Source organism: Erythrolamprus reginae, chromosome 4 (genome assembly GCF_031021105.1).
Source record: "Erythrolamprus reginae isolate rEryReg1 chromosome 4, rEryReg1.hap1, whole genome shotgun sequence".
NCBI lineage: Eukaryota > Metazoa > Chordata > Lepidosauria > Squamata > Dipsadidae > Erythrolamprus > Erythrolamprus reginae.
The window spans coordinates 57,755,161-57,771,535 of record NC_091953.1 but is presented as its reverse complement, the minus strand read 5'-3'; the positions used below and the strand labels follow the sequence as shown (position 1 = coordinate 57,771,535).

Genomic DNA, 16,375 nt, shown 5'->3' with positions numbered 1-16,375 from the left:
TATACCCAGAGCCCAGAAGGGAAAAAAACAAAAAAATTCAAAAATTTTCTACCAGTTCTGTGTACCTAACAGTACCTGTAGGAGATCATCACTGCTCTGCTTGCTCCTGAGTCAGTGGGATTAGTAATCCAGTTGCCAACCATAAAGGGCTAATGTTGACCCTTGAAGCCATAAAATAGCTTAAAGCCTGACTGAGAAGTAGTCAGTGAACTTGCCTATCTAATTATATCATGACGGTAGGAGCATTAGATATTTTATTATTTATTTATTTATTTATTTATTGGATTTGTATGCCGCCCCTCTCTGGAGACTCGGGGCGGCTAACAGCGACAATAAAACAGTGTACAATAGTAATCTGATATTAAAAATGATTAAAAATCCATTAATATAAAAACCAAACATATATACATACATACCATGCATAGAATTGTAAAGGCCTAGGGAGAAAGAGGATCTCAATTCCCCCATGCCTGGTGGGTTTTAAGTTGCTTACAAAAGGCAAGGAGGGTGGGGGCAGATCTAATCTCTGGGGGGAGTTGGTTCCAGAGGGCCAGGGCCACCACAGAGAAGGCTCTTCCCCTGGGTCCCGCCAGGCGACATTGCTTAGTTGACAGGACACGGAGAAGATCCACTCTGTGGGACCTAACTGGTCACTGGGATTCGTGCAGCAGAATATATGACAGTGAGTTATATAAAATAAAACCTACACCACCACAACAACAATAATATTAATAAAACCCCTTTTGAGGAATCTTGTTCTGCCAGAATATTCAGTATGTGAGAAAGATCCTTCTTTTGTGAGATTAGAATGCTTATGAAATACGTTCCTAAAGGAAATTACTTAGTTTACCACATATTCAATATTCAAGAAAATTATGAAAACCTCTCTCTTTCACCAAGTTTGGTTAATTTAATTTATTTTAACATTACTGTATTGATTTTAGTTTTTACTTATTTTTAAATGTGCTCTTTTGTAATTTGTATTTTGAATTATATGAAAAAAAAATATAAACAATAAATGATATTACAAATATATCTGTAGCCACATATAGGCAAAAAAATGCAGTCCATAATTTTTTGGACTTGTTTTCTTCTATGTATTATTAGTACAACTACTATTAAGTTAAGATATAGAACAGTTACAGTTCTGTTATGCTTTTCTTTTTCCTGCATCAGATAATCATTATACTATTGTATTCATGGGACGTACTGAAATCAAAGCCCATTGCAATATATTACAAGATCACATTTTCTTGTCTGAGAAATATAAATTATGTCAATCATAAATTTTACATGGGGAATCAGTGATTGAAAAATTCCATTTAGTCCTTAGTGATTAACATTAAATGAGTAAATGATATGTGAAAATCAAAAGCAGTTTCTGGAAGCCACTTTTATTTTTTCCTTTTTAAATTCAGTATCTTTAAATACTTTACAGATATTTGAATTATATCTACATTTTCAAAAAGGACAATGACCAATTGAAATTGGTCTACATTATATCTACATTTTCAAAAAGGACAATGACCAATTGAAAGTGATTCAAAACAAGACCATTAAGTTGGTGAAAGGTGAAATCATTAAAGGAAAACAATATGTTAGCAATCTTCCAATACAAGTAGTCCTTACCTTATAACAATTCATTTAGTGATTGTAAAGTTATACTTTTCCAAGTGGACCATTTTTCAAAGATTTCAAAAATGTTTAAAGTTTAAGGTTTAAGGCAGAAATGTTGTACTTTAATTAACCAACTAATCAACCCTCAAGTGCAAAAATATTTTAAATATTTGGCCCCATCACTCTAGCAATGTTCTGGAAGGCTGCAACAGGTGTGCTGATTGTGTGTTGCATATGACCCTCTAGCCTTGCTCTATCTTGAACTAACTAGTGCACTGTTTCCCAACCTTGGCAACTTGAAGGTATTTGGACTTCAATTCCCAGAATTCCCCAGCCAACAAATGCTGGCTGGGGAATTCTGGGAGTTGAAGTCCAAATATCTTCAAGTTGCCCAGGTTGGGAAACACTGAACTAGTGCACTGTTTCTTAATCTCAGCAATTTTAAGGTGTCCCCCATGTTGGTTAGGGAGTTAGGTAAAGTCCATGCAACTTAAAGTTGCTGAGATTGAAAAACACTGCTCTACTCAACACTTTGATACCCAAGGATTCCATATTGTTGATTTTATAGCAAACTAGAATTAGGATAACTTTTTTCCCTTTGTCTCTCTATTTTTGCAGGGGGGATATTTGAAATGGTGGAAAATGACCCTGTTAATGTCGAAGAACTAGCTTTCAAGTTTGCAGTCACCAATATTAACAGAAACAGAACACTGATGCCTAATACTACATTGACCTATGACATCCAGAGAATTAATCTCTTCGATAGTTTTGAAGCCTCAAGACGAGGTAACTATCTCAGCATTGCAATGCTTTATTGAGTCTGACCATTTTTATCTAAAATTTCTGTGTTTGTAGTAGTTAATCCACACATGATAATTCCGTTTAGTTAATTAAATGCCTACTTTTCTCTGTGATGGAATCAAATTTTTTCACCCATATACTGAGCATTAATTGTGTAATTATCTGAAATGATTCAATTCTTTGTGAAAGAGTTAAAATAGATGCACGTGTTGCACTATTGAAATACCTAGAAAGTCACACTAAACGTATCTAATTTGCTAATGTTTAGCTTTGTGATAATAGATTGTGACAGAAATTCAAATGTTTCCTTACTTGCAAATATATATATATTTCTGCTATTTTGAGTGTGTTGGCATTTTAAACCATAATTTACATTCTTAATAGTGTCTACATTCTAAAGTTCACCACAAAAAATATGGTGTGGTGAACACATCCAACTGTGGCATTTTTTAAGAATATCAGAGTTCACATCCCCAAATCCTGAGTAGCAAAGCTGTTAATTATGCTGGATAATAATTATGGAAATGAAGACCAACACTTCTGGATTCCACACAATTGGAAAAAATTGGTCTGCATTATAAATTCATTAAATGTTTAATCTCAATAACATAAAATTTAAAAGTAGAACTGGAAGATTTAACATTTAAATTAACAATTAATAAAGGGAAAAGCTAGATTTAGCTCTAGTTATTTTAGAAAAATAAACTCTATTACTATAAGCTAAATAATAATTACATACCTCACAACAGCCTGGCAAACATGTTAAATATAATTGCTTGTAAAACTATTGGATATGCAAAACTTTAGAAGTCATTGTTTATTGAATAAATTGGCAAACTAATCTTCTGGCCTCTGTATACAGTAGTCCCTCACCTATCGCTGGTGTTACGTTCCAGACCTGGCCGCGATAGGTGAAATCCGCGATGGGGAATTTATCGACTGATAGTACTTATTTAAGTATTTATATTGTAATTGTTTGGTAAGTTTTCATTGTTTTAAGTGTTTATAAACCCTTCCCACACAGTATTTATTTTAGATACAGTATTTAAATACAGTATTTACAATTTTAGATTTATTTTTTTTTGAAAAACCTGCCGATCGAGTTCGGCGGGCTGTTTAAATCTGCCGATCGACTTCCTCAGAAACCCGCGATGAAGTGAAGCCGCAGTAGGTGAAGCGCGGTATAGCGAGGGACTACTGTATTGCGGTCTCCATTTTGTTTTTCGATGATGAGATAAGACTTTTGCTGTATTGTTATCTATTTCAGAAAAATATAAATTGATTAATTGCCTATTTGTCAGGCAATATAATAAATAGCTAAACATGACTAATAATTTGAAAATGAAATATAATTACTGTGTGAACACACAATTGTTGTCATATCTTTTATATCTAATTTTCTCCCTACCCACTCTTTAATTATTGCAAATACTTCACTTTTGCTTATATCATTATATAAAATATAATATAAGATAATGCAAACAAATAAATAATGAACATGTTAATTTTTTAAAGAAAAAAGTAATATTGAAAGGCGATAGATAAAATTATAAAGTTTTGTAATTATATTGAATGAGCAGCTAGGCTGTCATTCTTGGCCAATAATCTGCTATAATTTATATGTCTAAAAACTTGGATTTGGCATTTCATATTGTGCAAAGGAAATGTAATATTGAACATTAATAATGAACTCTTAAAATAATAACCTGGAAAACAATTATGATAAAACATTAACTAAATACTTAAAACTATAAACATAAAGTGCAAATTGTTAAAACTTGACCTGATTTAAATCCTTTCTGCTTTTAAGGATCATTTTTCATAGTTAAATCTCCCAGACCATGAATGTAATTTTCACAAAAAATACCCATAAAAGTTCTAGCACTATCTTAATTCCTTTTTCAATACATTAATTTTATATGTTTTTGGATTAATACAACATGTATAATTCATGGAAATAATCATGAATTCAGCATATATTTTTAAATTCTAGTGGTAGGTTGTTTTTTAGTTTTTTGTTTTATTTCACCGCTTTCAATCTAAAAATTGTTAAGATTATTAAATTCATAATCAATATTGTTATAAAGAAGTGCTATTGAGCTGTTATTGTTAGATTTATTTTTTATTTTTTTAAAAATTGATATTTTAAATATATATTTCATTTCTTAATACATATCATTTATACATTGAAATTGTTTAATAAAAGTGTAATTGTTTTTAATGTTGAATATGCTACACTCACCTTCTTGTTGTAGTTGAACAGTTGACTTTTACATAGTAGATTAATATATCTTATTAAAAATCAGCTATTTCAATCTTTTTTCCATTTTCTATTTGCATTTCCTTCATCAAATTTGATTTTCTTATTCCAATCATATCTCATTCTTCTAAAGTGAGGGGCCAGCTATTGCTATTTTATACTATGTACTATGTAATAGTACAATTATTTCTGTTGTTTTATTCTTATTTTGTCTTTTTACCATTGTAAAGCTGTAAAAAGTCTAAACAGTATCTAGTTCATTTTTCTCTCTGTAAAATTAAGGGTTTTCCTAATTGCAGCCAAAACCGTTTGTATTTCATGAAGGCATTGCCACCGGGCCATCTATTTTATTGGTTTATGCTCTGAGATCAAACTGTATTTTTAAGCCACACAGAATCGCTTCAAAAGTGGGATGGATGGCACATAAATTTAATAAATAAAACTGAAGAAGGATTCCTATTTTTATTGATTTTGAAGCTTTATTAGTTTCTAATTAGCGGAATAATTAGTTAGGGGTAGGGTTGTAAGTAACTTACTATTATCTTGATAAAATTGCACTTTTTTTAAAAAAAAACTTCTCAATTTATTTCCCCCAAAGTACATGCCTTTTGAAGGATGTTGTTCCTAATTTAGCTTTACAAAATAAAAAATCCTGACAAGGAGGGTGTTGTGGTTAGCTCTGGCCCAGCTCCTGCCCCAAGGAATTGTGGAGATGGATGTGGGGGAGACATCCACATGCCGCAGGCCTGTTTTGCTCCCAGTAGAATCTGCCAACAAAGTCTCCTCTGCCCAAGGAAGCATGAGTGACAGGGAAGAGGGGAGTTTGGCAGACAACCCAGGAGGAGATCAGTCATCTGTATCATCCCTGGATTCTGAACAAGAATTAATGACACATCCATGCATGCGTAGAGTGATGTATAGCAGACAACAACTGAAGGATTATTACAAGAGAAAATGAGGCCACCTGTGGTTGGGTGGGGCTGCTATAATTAGTGCTACAGATAAAAGTGCAGCCTGTTGTTTTAGCCTCATGGCAGTTTATCTGATTCATTGTTTAGTCAAGATCGTGGTTTTTGCTGTTCAGGATTGTGTGTGTGGACTCTCTGGACTTTAGAATTGGACTCAATTTCCCAGTTATTGGGTGAGCAATTGGACTGCATTTAACCTGTGCCTTGTGTGTACCAGAAAATCCCTTTGACATTTAAAAAGGGAGCTGTTTCTGTTTTTATTTTTATAAAATCTTTTGGGTTTTCCTTTTATCATGTGGTGTGTGTCTTCCTGGACTAATTACCCTGTAATTACGGGCAGTTGAGACACGCCGGCAGAACAGAGTGGCTGTGGGTTTTGCCTCCCAAGGATAATTCCATCTGTCCGTCCATTACCCTGCAAGGGGAATTATTGCCCCCCTCAGAGAGGCGTCCTCCTCGATCCACAGCTAACATTGGAACATCATCTTTCGGCTGTGCCGAGGAGGTCATTTGCCCAGGTTCGCTTGGTGCACCAGTTGCAGTCCTATTTGGACAGGTAGTCATTTCTCACAGTCGCTCATGCCCTCATCACCTCAAGGTTCAACTACTGCAACGTTCTCTACATGGGGCTACCTTTGAAAAGTGTTCGGAAACTTTAGATTGTGTAGAATGCAGCCGTGAGGGCTATCGTGGGATTACCTAGCTTCACCCACGTCTCTCCAACACTCCGTGGTTGTCATTGGCTGCCGATCATATTCCAGTCGCAATTCAAAGTGTTGGTAATGACCTTTAAAGCCCTACACGGCATCGGACCAGAATACCTCTGGAACCATCTTTTGCCACATGAATCCCGGTGGCCGTTAAGGTCCCACAGAGTTGGCCTTCTCCGGTTCCTGTCGACTAAATAATGTCATATGGTGGGCCCCAGGGAAAGAGCCTTCTCTGTGGCGGCCCCAGCCCTCTGGAATCAACTCCCCCAGAGATCAGAACTGCCCCCACCCTCCTTGCCTTTCGCAAATTACTTAAGACCCACCTATATCGCCAGGCATGGGGGAATTGAGACATCTCCCCCAGGCTTTTATAGTTTTATGTATGGTATGCGTGTGTTGCATGGTTTTTAAATGATGGGTTTTTAGATGCTTTTTAATATTAGATTTGTCACACTGTTTTATTCTTGTTGTGAGCCACCCCGAGTCTTCAGAGAGGGGCGGCATACAAATCTAATAAATTATTATTATTATTATTGTTGTTGTTGTTATTATTATTATTATTATTATTATTTGGGATTTTAATATGTATATATACAATGCCCTTATCATATTAAACAAACAAAAAAATCATTCAGACTTTTAATTCAAACATCCAAAATACCTTTATTCTCCCACCCCTCTCTCTTTTGTGTGTGTGCATGTGTGCGTGTGTATTTGTGTATCATTCTAGGCACATAATGTTATGAGCTTTACTGGCAGTAACACTAACTTAAAACTTTTGCTTAGACATTACCTTAATTTGATCAGACATACCTGCTATATTTATCATAATGAAGATATATCCTTCTCCCATTCTTTTTCAGCTTTTGCTTGAGTGGTTTTATTGATGACTTAATTGTGTCAGGATCTTCTTTAGAACTATGAGATGTTTTTAAGCACAGTCGTATGTTGTTAATTATCTTTGTTGTCACTGGAGATATATAATAAATCACTGATTTTGATTGCTTCCAAGACATGAAAAAATAGCTCTGTGATCCAATGTTGAATTGAACCTAATTTATTATATCTATTTATTTGTAATTTATTTATTATATCATCAAATGTAAAAGAAATGCTAATGTTTCAGCATGCTATCAGTTGGGAGACTTAGCTATTCCTTTATTTTATGTTTTTCCACTAGGGTTTTTCTACTATATTCCTATTATATGTAAGGTAGCTTCCCTATTATATAAATCCAAATCTCGTATTTTTAAAGACAATCAGTTTCTATATGTCATTCAGTAAAAATTTGTTAGAGCATCTTTAGGCTACTAAAGTGTACCTCAAGTGTTTAATTGAAGCAAAAGGTAAGGCATTAGATTTTAGCTTTAACATTTAAATTAATAATAATAATAATAATAATTATTATTATTATTATTATTATTATTATTATTATTATTATTATTATTATTTATTAGATTTGTATGCCGCCCATCTCCAAAGACTCAGGGCAGCTCACAACAAGAATAAAACAGTGTGACAATGTAAACAAATCTAATATTAAAAAACATATAAAAAACCCATCATTTAAAAACCATGCAACACATGCATATCATACATAAAACTATAAAAGCCTGGGGAAGATGTCTCAATTCCCCCATGCCTGGTCATATAGGTGGGTCTTAAGTAATTTGCAAAAGACAAGGAGGGTGGGGGCAGTTCTGATCTCTGGGGGGAGTTGATTCCAGAGGGATGGGGCCACCACAGAGAAGGCTCTTCCCCTGGGGCCCGCCAGACGACATTGTTTAGTCGACGGGACCCAGAGAAGACCAACTCTGTGGGACCTTATCGGCCACTGGGATTCGTGCGGCAGAAGATGGTTCCGGAGGTATTCTGGTCCAAGGCCATGTAGGGCTTTAAATTATTAAAATTATTAAAATTATTGCAATTATAATTGCTGAAATTGTAAACTTTTGCTGAAATACAAAACATAGGAAGAATAACTGGTCAGCTGTATGATAAAAATGGCTATGAACTTTGGTTATAACATATTGTTTGAACAGTGGTTGAAAGAATCATATTACATTATATTTAAAAGAGAAAATATTATTTGGAAGATATAAAGGTATGGTGGTACCTCTACTTAGGAACTCCTCTACTTAATAACTTTTCTAGATAAGAACTGGGTGTTCAAGATTTTTTTGCCTCTTCTTAAGAATCATTTTCTACTTAAGAACCTGAGCCTGGAAAAATTCCCAGGAAATTTGAGAGCGGCACAAAGGCCCGGCCAATTTCCTGCCATTCCCCCTTTAATCCCAGTCATCTCAGGCTTTTCTGGGCTATCAGAGGAGCCTTTTCGTGGTGCTTAAGGAGGCTTTGGCAGTCCAGAGTGAAGAAAGCATTTTCCTTTCTCTGGGTGCTTGGAGAGGGAATAAACTACTTCGCTGTGGTGACTCCCTCAATCTGCTCCCACACACCCGGCACAAGGTTGCCTCCCAGAGCGTCTGGGCACGGAAAGGCAAAAGGGGGTGCTTTGCCCCAGCCGAATCAACTTGGCTTCAGCCAAACCGAGTCACCATAGTGAAAGGCTCAGCTACAAAGCGAGCGAGAGAAGAGGGGAGCCCTTCGGCATAGGAAGGAAGAGGGAGCAGGTAGCAGCAGCAGCAGCCACTGCCTTTCAGTCAAAGAAGCGGGAAGTTCCCCCCTCTCGCCCACCTGGGTTTCTCACTCTGGCGCAATGTATGGGAGGCAGCTTCATGCCAGGTGTATGGGAGGCGCATGTTCCTCCTCACTACTTCAGAGTCCCCCCCTTTTTTCAGCCTTAAATTTTGAAATTTTTTTATTCCCCTCACCTCACCTGCTTCCTTCCCCAGTGACTGTCCTCCTCCTCTTCTTCCTCCTCTTCCTTCCACCCAAATTCCAAGCTTTTATTTCTTTTCTAATGAGCTTGCACAAATTATTTGTTTTTACATTGATTCCTATGGGTAAAATTGTTTCTACTTACAAACTTTTCTACTTAAGGACCTGGTCACAGAATGAATGCGATGCTGCAATTTTGCTGAGGCTTCCCTCATTGGAAAACCCCACCTCCAGACCTTCCGTTGCCAGCGAAGCACCCATTTTTGCAATGCTGAGATGCCCCTGCAACATCGCAAAAACGCGGTAGTCCAGAGGTGGGGTTTCCCATGGAGGGGAGCCTCAGGAGAATCTCACCAGTGCAAAAATGGGCACTTCAGTGGCAACGGAAGGTCTGGAGGTGGGGTTTCTCAATGAGGGGAGACTTCGCCTGGCAATGGAAGTCCGGAGCGGGGCATCCCAGCGGCGGTGGCAGGTTCGCAAGATGAAAATAGTTCAGAAGACGAGGTAAAAAAATCTTAAACTCTGGGTTCATATCTCGAAAAGTTGGTATGACGAGGGGTTCGTAAGACGAAGTATCACTGTATACCTATAATTAGTATATCTATGATTTTCTGGGTTTAGTTGTTGTTTTTAGTTCTCTTATTTATTTTGTTTGCTGAATTTTGTAAGAGGAAGCCTCCTCATTGGTTAACTTTAAACTGTGAAGCATTGATGACCACATAATTCCCTCCCTCACCTTTTTTTTGCTGTATAATTACTCTCCTTCAAGTGAAATAATGTATTGCTATTGCGTTTTTCCATTTAGAAAAAGCATTACAAATTGGAAAGGTTATTACATCTGCATTTCTCTCTCTCTCTCCCTCTCTCCCTCTCTCTCAGCATGTGACCAGCTTGCTCTGGGGGTAGCTGCACTATTTGGACCATCCCACAGTTCATCAGTCAGTGCAGTACAATCTATTTGCAATGCACTTGAAGTTCCACATATTCAGATACGATGGAAACATCCAACAGTGGATCTCAAGGATTCTTTCTACATCAACCTCTATCCAGACTATGCAGCCATCAGCCGTGCAGTTTTAGATTTGGTGCTACATTACAACTGGAAGATAGTAACAGTTGTATATGAAGACAGTACAAGTAAGTATCGTGAAACATTTAAAAATATTGTATTAACAGAAATGGTCCTGGTTTTCTGCCTGCATAATTAATTAGATCAGAACTTCAGAAGCACTATGCTGCTTCTTCTGCATTGACCTAAGATACTCTACTGGAACCAAAAAGACCAGGATGAAATCAATCTTCAGCCACAGAAATTCAATGATGATCTTAGGCTAAGTATTGCCACTTAGCCCAATCTCTCATGTGCAAGAAGGAAAAAAACACCCCCAATCACGTATCCCTCTTATCTCTCTACCCTTTTCGCTGCCCTCCACTCTGCTGCTAAATCCTAGCCATGTTGTGTCCCCCACCCCTCAATCACCAGTTTACCTTCTCTGTCTTCTTGCGACTGATGAAGCATGCCCAGCTGAGGCAACTGTTGCTGTCTCTGAGGCCTTCATCAGGTCTTTGTGACATATCACCTCACCTTACAAGGCCTCCAGGAGACCACTATGATGCTTCCTAGTACCTCATCACTGAAGTCTCATGGAGGTGCTTATTGCTTAAAAACTTGTATAGTTTTTCTCATTATGCCTTTTGTTTTATCTCATTACTATTTGATGCTGGTTATATCTTTTAATGGAAATTTTGTCCTTTAAATACTTGCCTGGGAATAAGGTCCATTGTTCTAAACAGAAGGTGGCTATTTGCAGGATTAGGGATGAATTGGAGAGACGGTAACAATAGCAATAGCACTTAGACTTAAATATCATTTCTTAGTGCTTTACAGTCCCCTCTCAGCTGTTTACAGAGTCACCATATTGCCCTAAAACAATCTGAGTATTCATTTTACCAACTAAGTAAGTAAGTAAGTAAGTAAGTAAGTAAGGAAGGAAGGAAGGAAGGAAGGAAGGAAGGAAGGAAGGAAGGAAGGAAGGAAGGATGGATCAACCTTGAGCCGGTGAGAATCAAATTGCTGGCAATGAGCTGGAATAGACATTCAATCAAGTAATCCATGGAATTCTATTTTTAATTTGTTTTTCTGTAGGTTTGCCAGTTCATTTTTGTATCTATTGTAAGTAATTCTTAAATTAATTAAATCAAAATATTGAATTATTTTAATGACATTTTCCTTACATAGCGTTTATGTATTATTTATGTATTACTTTTTTTTAGTTCAAAGTAGGCATTTGAAACCAAACGCAGATGCTATTCTTGAGACAGGAAGCTGCAAAATATCAGGAATGCATATCAAGGGATGACATGTCTGGAATTTGAGTCCCACGGGAGTCCCATGGGATTGGGCAGCATAGAAGTCGAATCAAATCAAATAAAAAAATTAATACATTTATCGGGGGGGGGAGCGGGACACCACCCAATGATATTAACTACCATCACAGCATGCAACATGTAGGAGTGGAAAGCCCTGTTCAAACCAAAGCTCGAAGAGATAGCAAAGGGTTAGATCTCTTCTAATCCTCAGGACAAGATCAAATTTGCATTAGATGGGCTCTCATTTATTTTGGAGCTAAACAGAAAAAGAACCAAAAATGATAAGGGTTGAAAAGTAATATAATCTCGTCTTCCTTTTGACATATTTTCTTGTCACCTCCCAGAACATATTTGTAGATATGAAAAGAGATCTGTAGGCATTATGGCTTAGACTTTTCTTTAATTAATCCGTTTTCTCCCATTAAAATTCACCAGCAGCTATAATATGAATTTTTCTTGCTGAAGACACCATATGATAAAGGATCTCTTTGAGCCAAGAAGTTTCAAACAGTAATTACAGCAGATACTATTATGCATTTCTCTGTTATTATAATCTTCAGTAATGACTTCTTTGGCAATAGAAGCTTAAGTTAGCCAAGCTGTCAATTTATAGCCAACTTACATATCTTCCTTTATATTCAAAGTCTTTTCAGGAAGCCCAAAAACCTGATCCAGCCAAAACCAGATTTGTTTAGTGCTTCTACAATTTTCACTTCAATAGTCGTAATGGTTTATATTTTTTTTATTGGTTTGTGGATGTTTAAAAACTGAAAGAAGAAAATCAGTCTAGCAGGGAAAAAGTCAATTTTATCAGTTCAGTGTGAGGCCTTGAGCAAAGACAATAGCTGGCAGGAGAGCAATCACTCTGGCACATCAGAGTAACTAGAGTGATACTTTATGCTGTTTTATACATCCGTTTGCATTCTTTTAGTGCAATTCTTATGCTGCAGATGTTAAAGGGAGCCATACAAAGCAAAGCAAATGGGTCCATTCACAAATCTGCTGAAGATTCATTACCATAATTACCATTTGTTAGAAGGTTCTTTTAAGCAACCCTTGCTTGTATTCCAATTCTTTCTTTGGAGGCTCTCTTTTGACTTAATAGGAAATTTTTAAAAAATATGTATATGCGCATATATGCATAAAGGAAGAATTATTTGCATGCATAGTTGGGAGGCTGATACTAGAGTACTATGCTGTTACTCCTGGACTTGTATAACTATTGATTGAGTGACAGTTGAAAATTACAATGGTAGTGAAAAAAGGGCCTTTTTGTTTTTTACAATTACATAGCAGCATTTGAATGCTTAGCAACTGGCATGTATTGATGATAGTTGCAGTATCCAGGGGTAATGTGATCAGCTTTGGTAACCTTTTGACAACAACTGCAAGTGATTCACCGAACTACTGTGCGGCAAACTCCCCAGGTTGAAATCTCGGTAAGTGTATGGCTAGCTGATGAGAGCAAAATAGCTTGAAATAGATCTATACTAGTCTCCCTTCCTTTTCATTATCAACAAAAATATGTTACACACACACAGCAAAATGAAAATATTAAATAGTTTATATTAAATTTAAATATAAATAACATGATATCAAATTTAATTTTACACATGCTTCTATTTTTGGAGGGGACTGCTAACTATGGAATGCCAATTAAATTTAGCAGCTTTCTCAATCTGAAAAAAAGATGTGCATCTTGATTGAATAGCAATAGTAATATTACTGAAAAAAATCTTTAATTTCTGAGGAAACAAAGAATATTCAACTGGGTGTATTTTCTCCAGCATCCTGTCCCACTTTAAAATTTCTGCATTTGATATCTATGCATCATTTTTCATGTGCAGAACCTCATTATGTTTTCATCTCTTGTTTAGTTATTTACAGAAATCTAATAGAAGTAATGCATAAAAAAGTAATGCATAAAACAAATTGTTTGTCAGCTCTGGTACTGACAAAGTCACCTTATGTATACCACCTTATACCCTCTGTTTCTATCTTTGGCCAAAGATAGCAAAACATTAGGCATTTTTAAGTTGTGCCATATTTAAATCTACCTCCCATTCTTTATCTTGCTACATCAACTTTTCCTCTATAACCTTGAAGTGACTGTTCCACTTCTTCTTTGCCAAACCCACCACAAACCTCTCTTCTTCACTTCAAATCTTGGATTACAGGGGATTCATTTGGCTGGTCCCCTCATCTTGCTGCCTATGTCAGCATTGCCAAACTTGGCCGACTTTGAGATGTATAGACTTTAAGTTCCAAAATTCCCTAGGTTAATCATTAATAATTTAATAATTTATTAGATTTGTATGCCACCCCTCTCTGAGGACTCGGGGTGGCTCACAACATAGCAATAATACAGTACAGATACAAATCCAATATTAAAAAGTTTTAAAAATAGTTTAAAAATACATTGACATGGCAATCATCAACTACACAGTCATACACATTCAGTCCAACTAATCATGATACAGAGGTCAAACAAAAAAGGGAGGGAGGGTTAATCCTCCCACGCTTGGCAGCAGAGATGTGTCTTCAAAATTTTGCGCAAGGCGAGGAGGGTAGGGGCATTTTGAATCTCTGGGGGGAGTTGATTCCAGAGGGCCAGGACTGCCACAGAGAAGGCTCTTCCTCTAGGTCCTGCCAGACAACATTGTTTAGTCGACTGGACCTGGAAGAGACCAACTCTATGGGACCTAATCGGCCGCTGGGATTCGTGCAGCAAAATGTGGTTTCATAGGTATTCTGGTCCTATGCCATGAAGGGTTTTATAGGTCATTACCAGCACTTTGAATTGTGACCGGAAACTGATCGGCAGCCAGTGTAGCCTGCGGAGTGTTGATGAGACATGGGCATATTGAGGAAAGCCCATGATTACTCTCGCGGCCACATTCTGCACAATCTGAAGTTTCCGAACACTCTTCAAAGGCAGCCCCATGTAGAGAGCGTTGCAGTAGTTGAACTTTGAGGTGAGGAGGGCATGAGTGACTGTGAGCAGAGCCCCCCTGTCCAAATAGGGCCACAATTGGTGTACCAGGCGGACCTGGGCAAACGTCCTCCTCGCCACAGCCGAAAGATGGTGCTCTAATGTAAACTGTGGATCAAGGAGGACGCCCAAGTTGCAAACCCTCTCTGAGGGGGTTAATAACCCCCCCCCCCAGGGTAATGGATGGACAGATGGAATTGTCCTTGGGAGGCAAAACCCACAGCCACTCTGTCTTGTCAGGGTTGAGTTGCATAGCCACTGTCCATGGTACTAAAGGCAACTTTTGGAAAATGCAAAACTGACCAGCAAAGAAACTAAAAGCAAAATATTTCCATATTAACAGCATGCAGTTGCTAACTTTTAACAGTAAATTAATTTTACATTGTTATCCTTAGGATAAAGATTATTCTTTATTCATTATCATTTGGTTTGTTCCCTGTTAGTTTTATGTCTCTACTGTAATAAAAAGTATAAAAAATTAAAAAAAATACTGCTGTGGATTGCAACAATTCTCTTGCTGAATTTTTTATGAAACATTATTCCATTTGTGCACTATTTAATTGTTCAGTGATCTTGGATTTTAAGATGGGTTTTTTTAACGACAATACTTATATTAGAGTGTACTTACATGTAACACATGAGCTCCTGAATTATTTTCCGAAGTTTATCATTAAATTTTAATTTTTAATGTGAAATAAAATTATGAAATATACAACTTAGCTAATTACCATTCATAATGCATATATAATAAAATTTAGCCCTAGTCCTTCCTACTGTTTGGCTATGGCTTTTTATATATTATTCAAATGTAGACTTTGAATACAAAGTCTACATTTGCACACCCCTGTTTTAAATAATACAACTCATTTAACAACAACAAAACCCTCCCATAGGAAAATGTGTCAATTTATTTGAGGGCAATAGTGCATTTAAATGTTGAATATAAATGGAAGAAAAAATTCATTGAACCTGAAGGACATCTGAATGATTGGATGTCGTTTTCTAGGTCTAATTCGTCTGCAAGAGCTCATCAAAGCTCCTTCAAGGTATAATATTAAAATCAAAATACGCCAGTTGCCCCCTGGAAATAAAGATGCTCGGCCATTGCTCAAGGAGATGAAGAGAGGCAGAGAGTTCTTTGTGATATTTGATTGTTCACATGAAACAGCAGCTGAAATCATGAAACAGGTAAGGAGGAACAAAAGACCCATGTCATCTGGTTTGCAGTTGCTAGAAAGCACTGCATTATTTGGGGGAGGTTTAAGCTTTTGTTCATTACCATAATGGAAGTGTGTGTACATTTTTTTGCATCTGGCTCACTCAAATGGATCTCAATGCTAAAATAAGGCAGCTAAATAGCTATATCATCTCTCTTCTCTCTCTCACTGTCTCCCACTGACCTCCTTTCTTTCACCCAACCTTCGCCCATGCCACCAGCATCTCCTGAAACTGCTTCTCTCTCTTAAAACCAGGCACCGATCGGTTTTCATTTCCCAATTCCTGGGTTGCAACAGCTCGGTCTTTCCCTTCGATGTGTGATGTTATGTTAGCCAATTTTAGTGAAGATGCTCCAATTCTTCAGGGTATGTGATGAAAAGTGACATTTTTCTAAGGTGTCCACCCCCACCACCCACCACACAGGAAGTTTAGAATCCCACCACCCTTCAGAAAGCAAGCCATCCACATCTCTTCTATTGCTGCTGGTTTAGGAGAAAAGGGATGCTACAGACTAATTGTAAATTGAATTAGCACTGCTTGCAACCAGTTACAGTATTTCACTTCAGGAATATGTGACACAAATCACCAGCTTATTGATTAT

General features: G+C 37.0%; 1 protein-coding gene across 1 annotated transcript in view; it reads left to right on the top strand.

Annotated features, from left to right (window-relative positions):
* The window catches only part of GRIK1 (glutamate ionotropic receptor kainate type subunit 1), a 197,693-nt gene that overhangs the window by 88,236 nt on the left and 93,082 nt on the right, over positions 1-16,375 (top strand). Inside the window, exons 2-4 of the mRNA XM_070751768.1 lie at positions 2,236-2,403; positions 10,074-10,331; positions 15,563-15,744. Coding sequence (XP_070607869.1) covers positions 2,236-2,403; positions 10,074-10,331; positions 15,563-15,744 — 608 coding nt within the window. The remainder of the gene's footprint in view (positions 1-2,235; positions 2,404-10,073; positions 10,332-15,562; positions 15,745-16,375) is intronic.